At 48.8% G+C, this 15,760-nt stretch overlaps 1 protein-coding gene across 3 annotated transcripts in view; it reads left to right on the top strand.

The window, feature by feature from the left end:
- The window catches only part of LOC126516697 (nose resistant to fluoxetine protein 6-like), a 194,094-nt gene that overhangs the window by 101,636 nt on the left and 76,698 nt on the right, over window positions 1-15,760 (top strand). Inside the window, exon 2 of one of the 3 annotated variants that reach the window (XM_055063919.2) lies at window positions 10,851-10,889. The exons of the other annotated variants lie outside the window; for them this stretch is intronic. Coding sequence (XP_054919894.2) covers window positions 10,851-10,889 — 39 coding nt within the window. The remainder of the gene's footprint in view (window positions 1-10,850; window positions 10,890-15,760) is intronic. 3 annotated transcript variants of the gene reach the window in all.

The raw sequence follows: 15,760 nt of genomic DNA, 5'->3' as shown, positions 1-15,760 counted from the left end.
CGGAGGAAATTTCCAGTCCTCGATTAAGGAGGTAGATAGTAGTTTGGGTGGCAGCTCTCTGAATTCTCGCTCGCAACTGTAGGCGTGTCCCTGCAGACGTCCATATGCAGACGTCGTCCGTGTACATTGATAGCCTGACTGTGCTTGGCACGTGCTCAAGGGGAGCAATTATAGTTAGAAAAAATAACACAGGCCTAAGAGCACCGTCCTGGGGGGCGCCGCGGTAGCTATCATGTAGAGAAGTATGGCCTTTCTTGGTGCTTACAAAACGATCCTATGGAGAGATAGCAGCGTATCGATCGATGATCGACCGCGTCGAAAGCCCGCCATAGCATCCGGGTAGGTGTTGTGGTACTCCAAGTACAACTCCAAGCGCCCTAGGACCATCCCCTCCATTACTTTGCCCACACAACTTGCCAAAGCGATCGGGCAATATGATGAGTGTTCCAACGGCGACTTGCCAGGCTTCAGCAGTGGAACAAGGCGACTTGTCTTCCAGCTTATGGGTAGCGTGCCATCTCTACAAGATTCATTGTACAGCTCAAGAACAACTCTCGCTCGCTCACGCAGGTGACAAAGAGCTCGGTAGGAAATTTCATCAGGTCCTGGCGCTGATGTACGGCCACACAAAGCTAATGCTGCCTTAAGTTCGTGGATTGAGAATGGTAGATCCATGCGGTGATCACGTGGTGGCAGATAACTACTCGAAGGCGGTGGAATGTTCGGAGCTATGAGTTCGCCGGATAATCTGGCGCAGAACTCCTCTGCCACGTCAGTCTCCGGTCTCTTTTGAGAGAGGGCTAGAGCCTTGAATGGGAACCGCTGTACGGGGAGTGTCCGGAGACCTCGCACTGTTCTCCATAGTTGCGATAAAGGCTTGTGTGGATCTAGCAACTCACAGAGGCAGTCGAACATTGGGATACGAGATTGTCTAACCGGGAGTGGGTCTTCTTTTGCGTGCATCTGGTGGTCCTTAAGTCGTCCATTGCCCTCGTGCGTCGGTACCTTCGTTCAGCACGTCGTCGGATTGCTCGAAGTCGTTCTAGTTCCACATCAAATTGCGTCAGTTTCGAAGAGCATGTCAGAGTACGCATAGTGTCTTGCACCGCGCTCTTGCTTGCCTCTTCCAAGTCGAAAGATGGATTGACTTTGCAGTGTTCTTCCATGACAGACTGAAATTTAGTCCAGTCCATTCTTTGAATCGTATCCCGTATTTTGGGAAGAGTCAATCCTCTGATCTTGACGTACGTGGGATATATGTAGTCGCTTCCGTGCGACACTATGTCCGCAAACCACCCAGCTCGTCTGACAAGGCTTCGTGAGAAAAAAGCCAAGACCGCTGCTGCATGTGGAGCCACGTAGCAACGTAGACCAAAGTTCATTACTGGAGGAGAAAGATACCAGAGCTCTGCCTCTCGCGTTGATCTTCGATCTTCCCCAGAGTCTGTGATGGACGTTCAAGTCTCCAATAATTACCCACAGATCGGGAGTAGAGGACAGGATCGATGTCTCGTAGTTTTTTTTTTTTTTTTTTTTTTTGTGACCGAATCGACTGATGGAAATAGGTAGGCGCCCACAACAGTAAAGGTAAAATTCTTTTTCTTTACTGTTAGGTATATATTGATTATCATCATTAGGTGACACATGCTGATGAATGTAAGTGAGGTCACGGCGAATAAACACCAAAACCTTAGTGTTTTCACCAACAGTTGACGGCATAAACTATTCATATCCAGAAAGCCTGATCGCGTTCGATAATTGCGGCTCGCAAATGACGATAATGGGAAACATATTGGCATACACGAAGTGACGGAAATCTGAAATGCGCGCTCTGAGTCCACGGGCATTCCCCTGATAAATAGCTGGTTTTCGGACCTCATCCCTGAAAGACAGTGGCTGGGGAGACATGACCTACTCAAGGGTTGCCAGCACCGGACTCAGACCGTCCAGTACTTAAAGCTCACTTCTGGCAGACGGTGTGTGCATGTTGTTCAGCAACACGTGAATGGTATTCATTAAAGGTCCAAGAAAAGCTATCACTTGCTCATCTTTTTTCCGCGACTCCTCGGATACAGCACCTTGCTGTACTGGGGGCGGCTTCTGCTGTGGCTCTTCTGCCGGTCGTTTACGCGGAAGTGGCGACCATTCCTTTGTAGAGAGAGATCTGGCAGTTTTCGCCCTTCTAACATCGGTGTTTGAGGTGCTGGAAACTTCTGCTGACGGTGCTGCTGGACGAGTCGACTTTTCTTGAAAAGTTGATATTTTCCGTCGTGAGGACCTTCGATGGTGACGTCGTCTTCGCCGGACTTTCTCAGCGGCCTCTTTGTGGGTAGAGCTGTCTCTCACCATTTGTTTGAGACTGGAGATCTCTTTCTTGATCTGGGAACAGTCTTTGGAAGAGGCGCAGTTATCACATTGACAGTCAGGACACTTCAACGTGGTTGTGCTGCAGTTGTACGGCGCATCGAGGGCAGACTGCGGAATTTCTGCAAACACCCTTCACATGGCCAGTCTTCTGACAGTTAAAGCATTGCATTGGTTTTGCATTAAATGTTCTAACCTGGTGGCGAAAGTAGCCAACCTTAACGTATATAAAGGGAAGACAGTCACCTTTGAACGTTATCTTCACACAATGTGTGTTACCGAGGTGACCAACGTGCGCAATGACGTTGTGTTCACTTGCTGTTTTTATGAGAACTGGGAGGTCTGCGTTAGGCATTTCATTGTCAATGTGATAGATGACTCCTGTTATTGCGGCCCCATTCGCTCGCACGATGCATCGGACCTTGATGTTACCCAGCTGCGTTACATGTTGTAATGTGTTCAGCGCGCTCGGATTCATCACATCGATTGCCAGGATGTTTCTCTTAGTGTTTATCCTGACATCCTTGCTCTCGTGGGCACGGTGTTTTCTAGATACACGGAGAGTGCTTGCATGTTGAGGACGCGTAGGTTGTCAGTAGCGTTCTGTGGCACAAATAGGATGGAGTGAGGCCATCGTTGAGTCGCAGTTTTGACGGTGGCCAAACTTGACGCTGAAGGTACGTTGACAATTCTTCGTTTGGCCTTGCCGTACAGGACACGTCGAAAGCTGTCTTCCGAGGACTCGTCACCTGATGCGGAGTACAGCTGTGTCCTCGCTATCGCTCGATGTATTTTCTCGCTTCGTCAAAGCGATGTCCGCGGGTGAACGGGAACCGGGATGGGCCTCGGGATTTTGTACATCCATCATCGCAATGTAGGGGGCGGTAAACCCCACAAGTGCGGTGAGAAGGATGATGGATGATTAGGATGATGATGACCTTGATGTGTTTGCGCATACGCACTCACGAGGATTGGCCAAGAGTTCCACAGGAAGAGCATTTCGTCTTCCTTCCCCAACCAGTGTAACAGCCCGAGTTGCCTAGCTGGAAAAAGCCAGGAAACGACTCGTGTCATGACAAGGCAACAATCCTTTACGCGACACTGATCAGATACACTCCTCATAGTTCAGCACCTAATACTGGCGAAGGTGCTTTCTTCGCGCCGTTTCGTGCACCTGACAGGTCTTATACATCGGCTGTTTCACCGCGGGTCTCGCACGTCGCTTGCACTTGGGGCAGTCGGGGTCAAGTCGCCTTTGTGGTCCGTCTATGCGGTGGTGCATCGCTGCCATCAAGAGAAAAACACGCTTTCCAAGCCACTATTTGCGCAAAATATACCTTTACCAGTGCTTTACCGAGCGCGTAAGCTTTCTCTAAAACAAAGAGCACAAAAACTAGCACCGGCAGTAGAAATCGTCAGCAGCCAGCATGACGCCCTTCATTTGATTATCGAATGGCCCCGGTCGTTCGCACTGATAATTCATCACGGCAGCTGCCTACACCTACGAATGCTGCATGGTTGCTGGCTTGACAAATGTAACAAACACTGTTATAAGTGGCCAGTTAATTTGGCAATAGGCAGACATTTTACTAATCTATGTAGTGTCATGCTGCTCAGTCCAACCCAGACGAGTGTGTCCGATCTTCTACGATTGTCGCATACACACCGCATATTGACAATGCCCAGTATCAACGCTTTCCGCCCGCGCCTTCAGTCTGCGAGCAGACAAAAGTTACTCTGAAATCGTGATGACTAACACTAACTTCTAATTTTTTTTTTCGGTAGAATTGTTTGGCATGCGGTTAACAGGCAGCGTTATACACGTGTAGCTTGTAAACACAGCGCACGCTTACGGCCCTAAGATCCCCTGAACGAGAACGCTAATTCGAGCAGCTGGCGAGAGCCACATTTTGCAGATTTGAACTTGGGCGACCTCAAGCTCAGCAGGCCAACGCCATCGCCTCTAGCTACCGCGGCGGGTGCTCAGTGGCTATGACGTTGCGCTGCTGAGCTCGAGATTGCGGGTTCGATCCCGGCTGCGGCGGCCGCATTTCAATGCGGGCGAAATGAAAAAAAAAGAAAAAGAAACGCTTGTGTACTTAGGTTTGGTTGCGCCTTGAAGAACCAAAGGTGTTCAAAGTTAATCCCGAGCCCCCGCTAAGGCTTGCCTCATAATTGGATCGACGTTTTGGCACGTAAGATAGACAGAGAGAAACGAAGAGGGAAAGATAGGGAGGTTAGCCAAGGACGTGCCCGGTTGGCTGCCCTACACTTGGGGAGAGGGAAAAGGATGAACAGATAAGGAGAGAAAAGAAAAATAATAGTCAGTCATTCGCAGTCAGTTGCTGAGGTATCTCCACTGTCACAAGCGTTGATACAATCCAGTGTCCTTCAAGAAGCGCAGGAGGGCTTTCGTGGCCTTTTGTATGCAAGAATGCATATATGTCATGGTCCAAGGAGCTTTTCTTCTGATAGCGCTCTGTTATCTAGCAGGTTGAGTTTCACTTGTAAAGTATGTCGTTGAGCGTCAGAGGATGGGCAGTGACACAGAAGGGGCTCTAGAGTGTCACCGCCCCCGCACAAATAGCACGCCGCACTGTTGGTCATTCCTTTCAGGAATGAACAGGAATCTGTAAATGCGACGCCCAACCACATGCGACGCAGTAAAGTTGTTTCGCGACGGGAGAGTCCAGGTGGCAGGCGAAGTCGCAAGTTAGGATAGAGAGAGTGCAAGCGCGAGTTGGTGAAACTCGGTGAATTCCATCGTAGATGTGTGATGTGGCGAGCAAGTGATTGAAGTTGTCGCGCAGCATCAGTTCTTGAAAGTGGCATAGGAACCCGCTGTTGTTTTTGGTGAGCCGAACGCACAGCTTCATCTGCGCTGTCGTTGCCAACATTTCCGCAATGACTCGGCAACACTGAAATACAATGTCGTGGCCTTTCTCGAGCGGGTGATGATGAGCGTGCCTTATTTCGTACACTATACCCGCGGACAACTTTTCTTGACTATGAAGCAAAAGCTACGGGGGCGGAGCTTCTGCACATGACGGTATTCGTACGCACTGTAGTCCGGGCGCGCTCGGCACCGGTTTAGGTTTCGCCAACCTCGCACCTCTTCACTTTAGTGAAGGCAGACACGGCGTGAATCACTGTTTATTCACATCCGATATGTACCAAGTTCTGAACAGCTAGCATCGCAGCCTGCGTCAGAGCTCCGAAGGAGCCGTATGGCATCGGTTAGGACCTGGACGCGCAACCGACGCTGGCGTCGGTAGAGCCGGCGCAGCATTCAGCTCTCCCGCTCACTCGTTTGTACATTCGGAAGTTTCCGATTTCCAGATGTGTTCGCTTTGTGTGTGTGTGTGTGTGTGTGTGTGTGTGTGTGTGTGTGTGTGTGTGTGTGTGTGTGTGTGTGTGTGTGTGTGTGTGTGTGTGTGTGTGTGTGTGTGTGTGTGTGCGTGTGTGTGTACGTGTGTACGTGCGTGCGTGCGTGCGTGCGCGATTCAACAGTCTTAATTTTGTTGCTAACGTTGGGCAGCAGCGTCCCAGGGGAGTTGATTGGCGGGACAGCAAGCCACAAACACTCACCAGAAGACACGGGCGCCATGTTGCGCTTGATGAATGTTGCAAAACGTGCGACGGTTTCGGGCGTGCGAGAACTCGAAAGAGCAAACTAAAAATACAATAAAATACCAATAGCTGACTCGTAAGTGTTGCGTATCGTTTCAAGTTATGTGCTGTAAAAAAACATAAGTAATATTGTTTTCTATTTCCCACGTAAGAAGACGCAAACAAAACTGCGAGACTACTTCCAGCAGCGGTGAAAGAGGCGCGCTTAATTTCCGTAGCCTTCGCTTGATAGCCAAGAAAAGTGGGCCGCGAGTATAACTGCTCGTCTAACCCATGGCGTAGGGCAAACTGCAGAGTTGGTAGGGCTGCTTTGGAATCACAGAAAATGACCCAATGATTTTGTGGCTGCTGGAGCACGTACTTGAGTGCACCTTGAAGAGCCACAAGTTCTGCTGCTGTCGAGGTAGTATTGTGCGAATATTTGAACTGAAAAGAGACGGCGTGCGATTGAACAACTACTTCTCTGGTAGAGCTGTTGGAATTGGTGGAACCGTCCTTGTAAATGTCTATGCGGTCAAAATAAGACTCGTTGAGGAGAAGCAAAGACAACTGCTCCAGGGCTAGCGGTGACAAGTCTGCCTTCTTAGCAATCCCAGGAATTCAGTGGCACACCTGAATTCGCGGGCGACACCACAATGCTGATGTTGAGCGCTTCGAAGGCTTAAAGCCAGATCGTATCGAGTCACGGTGTCTCGTCACAATACCGCAGAATGTAGCCTGTGGTCTTCGCACTGGCAAATCGGCTAAATGGTGGGATATAACACGCAGCTGCAGCACGATTTTCCAGCTACGAATTTGAACATATTCGCAATGCAAATAAGCTTTTCCTTCATGTATATTGAGACATACGGACTCCAATTGAGGTACGATCCACAATAACGTCTGAGAACCTGTGAGCTTTCTTGTGCGCAGAATGTAGCCTGTGGTCTTCGCACTGGCAAATCGGCTAAATGGTGGGATGGTATCCGAGAAAGGTGTTGAATGTGCGCTCTTAGCGTGTCACCGACGATATATGAGTGGTGATCGGGTGCTCCTGTGCAATGACAATCGTTGCAGCTCTCGAAGAACATCTGCGTGTGTGTGTCGAAGGACTGGCCCTCGACAATCACCGGTTAGAAAGGCATCGGTTTTCGTGTAAATCCCGCTAGTGCACATTTTTCTGCAGAAATCGTCAGACTTTGTCGGCGAACGTATGCCGCTGTAAGAGTTGCCGCTTTTTGTATTCTGCGCGCACTTGTGGCCTTGTCGCGCCGGATGCCCAGATGCAAATATCGTCAGCCTAGAGCGAGACATTAGCAGTCTGTGGTAGAGTTTCGGCAAGCTCCACTAGAACGATATTGAAAAGAGTGGTGCTCACTCAGGCTTATGACGAAGACCCCGCCTTTAACGTGGGCTGCCGCTATTTCCATGGGCTTGCTCGGCTCCTGCAATCACTTTGATTGTTACGTGCAAATGCATGTAACGGATGCAGATGCGTGACCAGCCATTTTGAAAGCGAATAGCTTTCTTTGCCGCCCGTTTGCGTGGCTGGCGGTCGGCGATCGGGGGCTGGTGGTAGAACTTGCCATCAGGCGGAAATGCAAAGGGCACGTGTTCTTGCGCGTCTCGCGGCCCGTTCGTCGGCGAACGCCAACTTTTAACTTTTTGGTGCGCACGTGCGATTTCGCGTGAGCTTTGATGTGTCTGAAGGTTTAGGTGTGGCAGTGGAGCGCTCGGCAAAGAGTTCGTTCGTTCGTTCGTTCGTTCGTTCGTTCGTTCGTTCGTTCGTTCGTTCGTTCGTTCGTTCGTTCGTTCGTTCGTTCGTTCGTTCGTTCGTTCGTTCGTTCGTTCGTTCGTTCGTTCGTTCGTTCGTTCGTTCGTTCGTTCGTTCGTTCGTTCGTTCGTTCGTTCGTTCGTTCGTTCGTTCGTTCGTTCGTTCGTTCGTTCGTTCGTTCGTTCGTTCGTTCGTTCGTTCGTTCGTTCGTTCGTTCGTTCGTTCGTTCGTTCGTTCGTTCGTTCGTTCGTTCGTTCGTTCGTTCGTTCGTTCGTTCGTTCGTTCGTTCGTTCGTTCGTTCGTTCGTTCGTTCGTTCGTTCGTTCGTTCGTTCGTTCGTTCGTTCGTTCGTTCGTTCGTTCGTTCGTTCGTTCGTTCGTTCGTTCGTTCGTTCGTTCGTTCGTTCGTTCGTTCGTTCGTTCGTTCGTTCGTTCGTTCGTTCGTTCGTTCGTTCGTTCGTTCGTTCGTTCGTTCGTTCGTTCGTTCGTTCGTTCGTTCGTTCGTTCGTTCGTTCGTTCGTTCGTTCGTTCGTTCGTTCGTTCGTTCGTTCGTTCGTTCGTTCGTTCGTTCGTTCGTTCGTTCGTTCGTTCGTTCGTTCGTTCGTTCGTTCGTTCGTTCGTTCGTTCGTTCGTTCGTTCGTTCGTTCGTTCGTTCGTTCGTTCGTTCGTTCGTTCGTTCGTTCGTTCGTTCGTTCGTTCGTTCGTTCGTTCGTTCGTTCGTTCGTTCGTTCGTTCGTTCGTTCGTTCGTTCGTTCGTTCGTTCGTTCGTTCGTTCGTTCGTTCGTTCGTTCGTTCGTTCGTTCGTTCGTTCGTTCGTTCGTTCGTTCGTTCGTTCGTTCGTTCGTTCGTTCGTTCGTTCGTTCGTTCGTTCGTTCGTTCGTTCGTTCGTTCGTTCGTTCGTTCGTTCGTTCGTTCGTTCGTTCGTTCGTTCGTTCGTTCGTTCGTTCGTTCGTTCGTTCGTTCGTTCGTTCGTTCGTTCGTTCGTTCGTTCGTTCGTTCGTTCGTTCGTTCGTTCGTTCGTTCGTTCGTTCGTTCGTTCGTTCGTTCGTTCGTTCGTTCGTTCGTTCGTTCGTTCGTTCGTTCGTTCGTTCGTTCGTTCGTTCGTTCGTTCGTTCGTTCGTTCGTTCGTTCGTTCGTTCGTTCGTTCGTTCGTTCGTTCGTTCGTTCGTTCGTTCGTTCGTTCGTTCGTTCGTTCGTTCGTTCGTTCGTTCGTTCGTTCGTTCGTTCGTTCGTTCGTTGTAGTTATTTGCTTACACACAAAGATCGCGGATAGTTTCTGCACACTTCTTATATTGCTGACGTCATGATAGCTAGCACTGCTGTAACATGTTAACGCTAAATCTTTCTCGGTGTTGTGTCTTCACTATAATGTCACTTCGTCGGCGGGTCCGACATCCATATACTGACTTTAATATCATACTAAAATGTCGTATATGAATTGCGTATTATTCACATTTTATCCAAACGATCACAGAAGGATTTGAATCCGTGCATAGTGCATTAACAAGGGAAGCCTTAGTCCGGGTGCCAACGTTTCGACAAAGTCTTCGTCAGGCTTCTGACGAAAACCCTTCTCGAAACGATGGCTCGGGGCTGAGGCTTTCCTTGCTTGAACACTGCTGATTAAAGGGCCCCTCACCAAAATTTTGAGCTGACAAGCGCAGAGCATACAATGCGCGCCAACGATTGTGTTTGCAAAGAATTACATCGCTACGCGCCGGGGAAAGGCCTGAAATTTCAATCCGAACGCCGTTTCCCTCTTCACTCGTGGCGTATCCGCCCGGAGAGGGACGGTGACGTAGTCTGGCTCCTGCGCCTACATAATCGCGTCCGCAGTGTGACGTAGCTCGTGGTGACGCGTCACTTCGAGAATTATTCAAGGCAACATCTGTTATTTGTGTGATCTGTTCCTTGAATTGACGAATTGAGGTTTAGAGAAAGAATAGAACACACAAACAGAATGTCTGCGTGTTTTTGTTTTTGTTTTTTTTACTTCGCACCGAAGCAACAGCGATGTACTTCCGTTTCGTCTGCTTGTTCCCACGGTCGTGCAGTCACGTGCGCAGCTACGAAACTATGCCATTTTTTACCGTGTTCCAGCGCCCGTGATCAGGCTCTGCGATCCGCTTGTTCTGCCTCAGTATTCGTGTAGCACTGAATTATGCCGCTAGTCATGTTTCCTTGTGCACAGCGCGCAAAATCGCGCGCTTCGCGAACGAGACAACCGCTCGCGCGCGGCGCGGTCAGTGAAAATGCGTAGCGCAGAAAAAAAAAAAAAAAAACGAGGAGAAAAAAAAAAGGAAGCCGGGGCCTGTGACGTATGCGTCACGCGATCCTCGAGGTCTGGTATGGGAGAATGCAGGGAAGGAATTTCGCTTGCGAAGGCTAGACGGGGCGAGTGGAGAGACCATCTTGCTTGGCAGTGGAGCCCGCCTGCGGAAGTCATGGGTTCGCGGCACTGAAATACTTTCATCTCGGCTATTAATGAGTCGATCTGAAAAATTTTTTTGCGGCAGAACGCTCCCTAGAGGACACGTAACAACTTCCAGCGTATAACCAAAATTTCCTGTGGGGCCTGATGACAGGCCCTTTAATGCATATTGGACGAGCGTACCCATAGGGTAAAGGTTGCACAATTTTGAAAATTCTCAAAATGGTGCCCGTACTCTATAACTCGGCTCCACCCATTTACCCACTTTCCCGCACATGCCATGTGCACAAGCACGGATGTCACAGAGGCGTCGCAGGTCCCTGTCGAGTTTCACGAAATGCGTATTTGTTACCCGACAAAAAACCGTAGCCACTTTAGGTTGATGGTTTGCGTTCTGTCACACTAAATTGATATAGTTGAACTTATAGATGCATAATAGCGCGACCATGACATCGCCTGGGGATAATAAAGTGCTAACGCTTATCTCTGCTTCGCGATCACGTAACCCGCGCTTCACGTAAGCTTTCCCCTTTTGGGCACGCGTTTTTTTTCTCTCTATTTTATTGTGCTTTCATCTTTCCATCCGCCTTCTCAAGCCTTCATAAAACTTTAAAGCACATCCGCAAACGGTCGTCTGATATCTCGTCTGTTATTCGTTTTTCCCCCACTTGTAGAAAAAAATGACCTGTCCACTACCGCGATGGCGAAGAAATGTAAGTTACAAACCCCCTTTTTCTTATTTATTTTGCTTTCGTGCAACCTCCTATATCGATCTCTCCACCTAATTAAGATGACCGCCGTTTTTACTGCTTTTAGCTAAGCGTAATTTTAAGTCTCTTTATGACTAGTTGACGCTTATTACGCTTTAGGTTTTGACCTCTGTTTATTCTGTATTTCGTGTTGCTAATGAATAACCTATTTGATAATAATAATGAAATATTAAATAATGGCGCCGCGATGGCTGGACATATGGTGCTCTGCTGTAACAACAATTATGTGACAATAAAAGCAAATAAGTGATGAAAAGAAAGTAACTAATGCACGACGAGCTTTGGGACGTGACATTCCAGTTTTTCAGCTAATTCAGCATGTGCGCAATATTTAAGAGGGGCCTCGTTTATAAATGATACTATTGTAAAGGAAATTGGACTGCTGCACAAGAATGGTACAAATCTTGTGCTTGTTTACTGTTACAGCGTGGTGGCGCAATCCAAAAGACACGGTTGAATAATACCTATTCAGTACAGTTAGTTCATACTGCCTCATACTATATCTCGTGTTTGAACAGTCGGAAACTCATTTCTTACGCACGTGCTCTACAGTGTACCTCAGTGAAAATCTCAGTAGGACTCTAAATGTACTGTAGAAATATGCACAGAGAAAAGGAAGCTCAACAGATTGCTTTACGTGAAGTTCCTTACTTATTACTGTAGCGCGTGTCTTGTGCGATGCGGTTGCACGTTTTGCAAACATGCGGAAAAAGTCACCTCGTTATAGTGTTGACAGTCCCAGCGACATTTCTGAATATAATATTAATAGCCATCTAGTGGCGCTTCCAACCGCCACTTAAAGAAGAACAAAAGAGAAAAAGAGGGAAAATCTTGGATACGTGATACGGATACGTGATAGGAAAGGAAAAAGTGGAGAAGGAAAGGCAGGGAGGTTAACCAGTTTAGCTCAACAGGTTTGCTACCCTACACATGGGAGAGGGATGGGGGGATGAAAGATGGGGAGGAGAGAGAGAGAGAGAGAGAGCACATAGCACAGCACACACGTCGTCAGTTACAGTCCGTCACCCTTGCGTGGTAAGTGACATCACTGTCACAGCCGCTTGTCCAAGCCCGTCTCTTTCAAATACCGAAGTAGTCCTTTCGTCGCCTTCAGCTGCGATGTCATCTGTCGGCAACATGTGAAAATCGTTTCAACTTACAATGGTCTATTGTCAAAATGCGCTAGAACGGACGCCAGGGACTGTCTCTGAACATTATAATCAGGACAGTCGCACAGAATCATATACGTTATATGGCTCTATGGGCCGACTGTAAACGGCGTTCAAGTAATGGAATGCTGCCCTACAAATGAATGCGTGTCTCCTCCGCTTCTCCCGAAATGATTGTGCGTGTTTGTGTGTTTGGCCTAAAGTTCGTAGACGCCGTGTTTGCGAGTGTGCAGTTAGCACTATTCATCGAGCGCACACATGCCCATAAATGTACATTCTTACAGAGTGGCTACTGCACCCTTAAAATGTTTGCTCGAACAACGCATTTGTTACAGAACGTACGTTCCCGCATGAAGGAAGTGTGTCGAGGATGCGCGTGCAGTGGCATCCACTCGGCGAACACTCGTCGAAGCAGAAGAACCACTCCTTGTAGACTGAAGTGTTTACCATTAGTTCTCTTAAGAAGTTTCTGTAAAAGAAAAAAGGCCCTTTTCGTGACTAACGTCATCGCTGGCACGAAGTTCGATCAGTGAGGGAGGCTTAATGAAGGAAAGGTACACCACAAAACTGTGTTCCGTATAGTGCTGCTAAGCAAAATTTGGCCCAACTGTTTTGTCCCCTTGTACAGTCTGCATCTTCAGCATCGCTTCTTGTGCATTCTGCCTCACGTGGAATACAACTTACTTTCTTTATCGTTTCCTTTAGTTTCAATCACAAGCTGTTCCTTTTAAAGCACGGGTAGCTTACGACCTCGTCTCCCAACAACGTCCTGTCAAAGTATGGAACCTAATTTACGTCGTCACTGTCACACATTTTAACGGACGTGCTCTTTTAGCCTGAAACACTCGAATCGCACCAAGTTATTCTGGAAATGCTTACAATGGCGTGTGAAGAGAGAGAAACAGAAGGAAAGGCAGTGATGTTAACCTGGTTGGCAACCCTATGTACTTGGGGGACAGAGAGAGAGAGAAAAAAAAGGAAGCAGTTCCCACGCACTGTGGGAAGCAGTGTTATGCGAAGCATTTTGCTGGTAGCTGGCTACTCAGTATCGTTTTTTATGTGTTTTTTATTGCGCAAAAGCGTTACCAGGTGAACCATCGTGTTTGTGTAAGTGAAGAGGCTATGAGTGTGACGCGAACGCCTTGGTGACGACGACAGCAAGACGACAGTAACGACGATCGTGTGACGGTGACAGCATGATTTTAACTCTTGCCGTTCGACTCGCGCTTACGACGTGTCTATTGTTCGTTTCTACACGGGTACTGAACTAGCTTAAGCGAGAGAAGCACGGATTGTGACGTCATCAGCGAATGTGCGCTATGTAATCGTACGTATACCTACGGCTGACTCATATGGTCTACGTTAAAACGACGATGGCGTCTGCAGTCTGGCGATGAAACGTTAAGGCGTTAGCTGCCATGAGGAAAGTACTGGGGAATGTGGGCCAATAGCGGAGAAGGGGTGCGGTGTATAACACAGCGTCTCAAAACGCGAGCGTTCACGAGGAAAGAGCACGACATGCTGACACGTGACACACGGTGCAGACGTCGCTAGTCGGCTCTGGCATGATACTAGTATGTGTGCGATTGCGACCTAGACAATAAATAAAAAAATAAGCGATCATAGCCTAGTGGTACTAGGGCATTTGGGCCGCTGTGCTCGAATGCACAGGTTCAATTCCACTGCCGGTCACGAATTTTTCATTTTATCGCAAAGGTCCGACACGAGGCGAGAAAAAAAAAATTATGGGCTTTTACGTGCCAAAACCACTATTTGATTATGAGGCACGCCGTAGTGGCGGACTCCGGAATAATTTGGACCACCAGGGCTCTTTAACATGCGTTTAAATCTAAGTATCCACGGGTGTTTTAACTACCTACCTACCTTGAAGTGTCTGGAATGAGGCAAAGAATGATTCGCATTAAATGTGTCAGTACATCGCACGTCAGCCTTCCCGTATATTATGTACAAGAGGTGATGTGCGTGCACGCACAACAGCGTTCACCGCGCATTAACAGTCCTCTGTGACCGATCGCAGAGGTAAGTCGTCATTATAAAGTGCAGCAGGGCTCATGTCGGCTTCTTGTACGGATGGCAGTCGAGCCACCTTTTCTTGCGTATAAACGCTCGGGTGTCCACCAGTCTGCTTAAAGCGGAACGCAAAGGCGGCATTTCGTCATCAAAAGAAGGGCAGTAGATGAGAGCGCGTAGCTTTTGCGCTTGCCCGAAGTACTCTGATCTTGAAACGAAATTGTTCCCACCACTTCCTCTCGAATCCGGACGCGTCCTTTCCGGAACCGAAAACCGCCTCTCTGGCGGAAGTTTCGTCCCAGCGACGCGTTTGCACTGTGTTGCAATGCTCGCGGTCGCAATGGGCGACTCTCTCTCTCTACTCGAGCGCGGTAATTGCACCGGATCTCTCTGTTTAACACGTGTCCAAAGCGCGGTTACTTGGGGCGTATACGCGGCGCGTCGTCCAACATTGCGAAAGCGGGCGAAATAACAATGACGCGCGGGTGAAGGAGCGGACGTCGCATGTGTAATTGCACTCCGCGGTATGAAATTCGGTCCCGGTGGCACGCTTACGGTCACAGCCATCTGATCTCGCATCTCGCTGGAAGTAAATAAATGCGTGGCTGGCCTTGGACCGAAGCGCCCTTACACGAGGAAGCACTTGTCTCCGTTCGTGCGCGCCGCGCTGGCGGCGAAAGACAGAAGAGGGGAGGATAAAAAAACACACACCTGCAAAAAAGGAAAGCAAGTTGCTATGAAGGAAAGAAGAAAAAAAAAGGGGGGAGCCGCGAGCGAAGGCGGAAGGAACAGGCTCTCTGCAAAGCTGCCTTGCCAGAAGCGGAGTACCACACGCCCGACTTCTGTTCGCCGCGTTTCCTGCATCGGTTCATTTGAATGCAGCTTGGCACGCACGTGGCACGACCCGCTGCGTCCGTACGTGGTTCGCATGACCGAAGCCGTGGATCGGCCAGCTTTGCACAGTATACTGGGCGCCGGCGTGTTGCGAACGATCGGGCCGCCGTCGATGTTAGCGTTAGGCACATCACGTAAACGCCCTGCGTAATAAGTGTCCCTGCAGTTTCCCTTGAGATTATTTCTTCCTTTCTTTTTTTATCTCTCTCTCTCTATCTCACGCAGTGCCGCGCAACCAATCCGTCATTTTGCCTCTGGCTAGCCAGTGCATACCCGCCTTACACAGTCAAACGGAAGGCGATTACAGTGTTCCTGAAAAGCTCCTCAGGGATTCTGTGTACACACCAATCGTCTGCGCCTTGGACTACCCTTCGCTTTTAGAATACTATCGCTATCGCTTTTGTGGAACAGTTATGTAGTTTTCCTTGCTTTGACTGAAAAAAAAAAGAGAAAGAAATCCTAATCGTGTGATTTCGTCAGTATAGGTGCCTGCATTTCGGGTCACTGTTCTGTTCCTTTCAAAAGTGACATTTTGAGCACACATACCGAGATGACTGGACAAAAGCAGTGGGCGAAGGTCATGCGTGAAAGGGGAAAATTGTCATACACCCGACAGTAGCACAAAGCTCTTTCATGAAACTTTCTTCACAATGCGGATTTCCGCAGAACTGATTTGTCAAGGTTGCGCATGCTTTTTGGCAGTAGCTGGGTGGTTAATTA

The sequence above is a fragment of the Dermacentor andersoni genome, chromosome 1, assembly GCF_023375885.2.
Source record: "Dermacentor andersoni chromosome 1, qqDerAnde1_hic_scaffold, whole genome shotgun sequence".
NCBI lineage: Eukaryota > Metazoa > Arthropoda > Arachnida > Ixodida > Ixodidae > Dermacentor > Dermacentor andersoni.
This window is presented reverse-complemented; position numbering and strand designations above follow the sequence as displayed.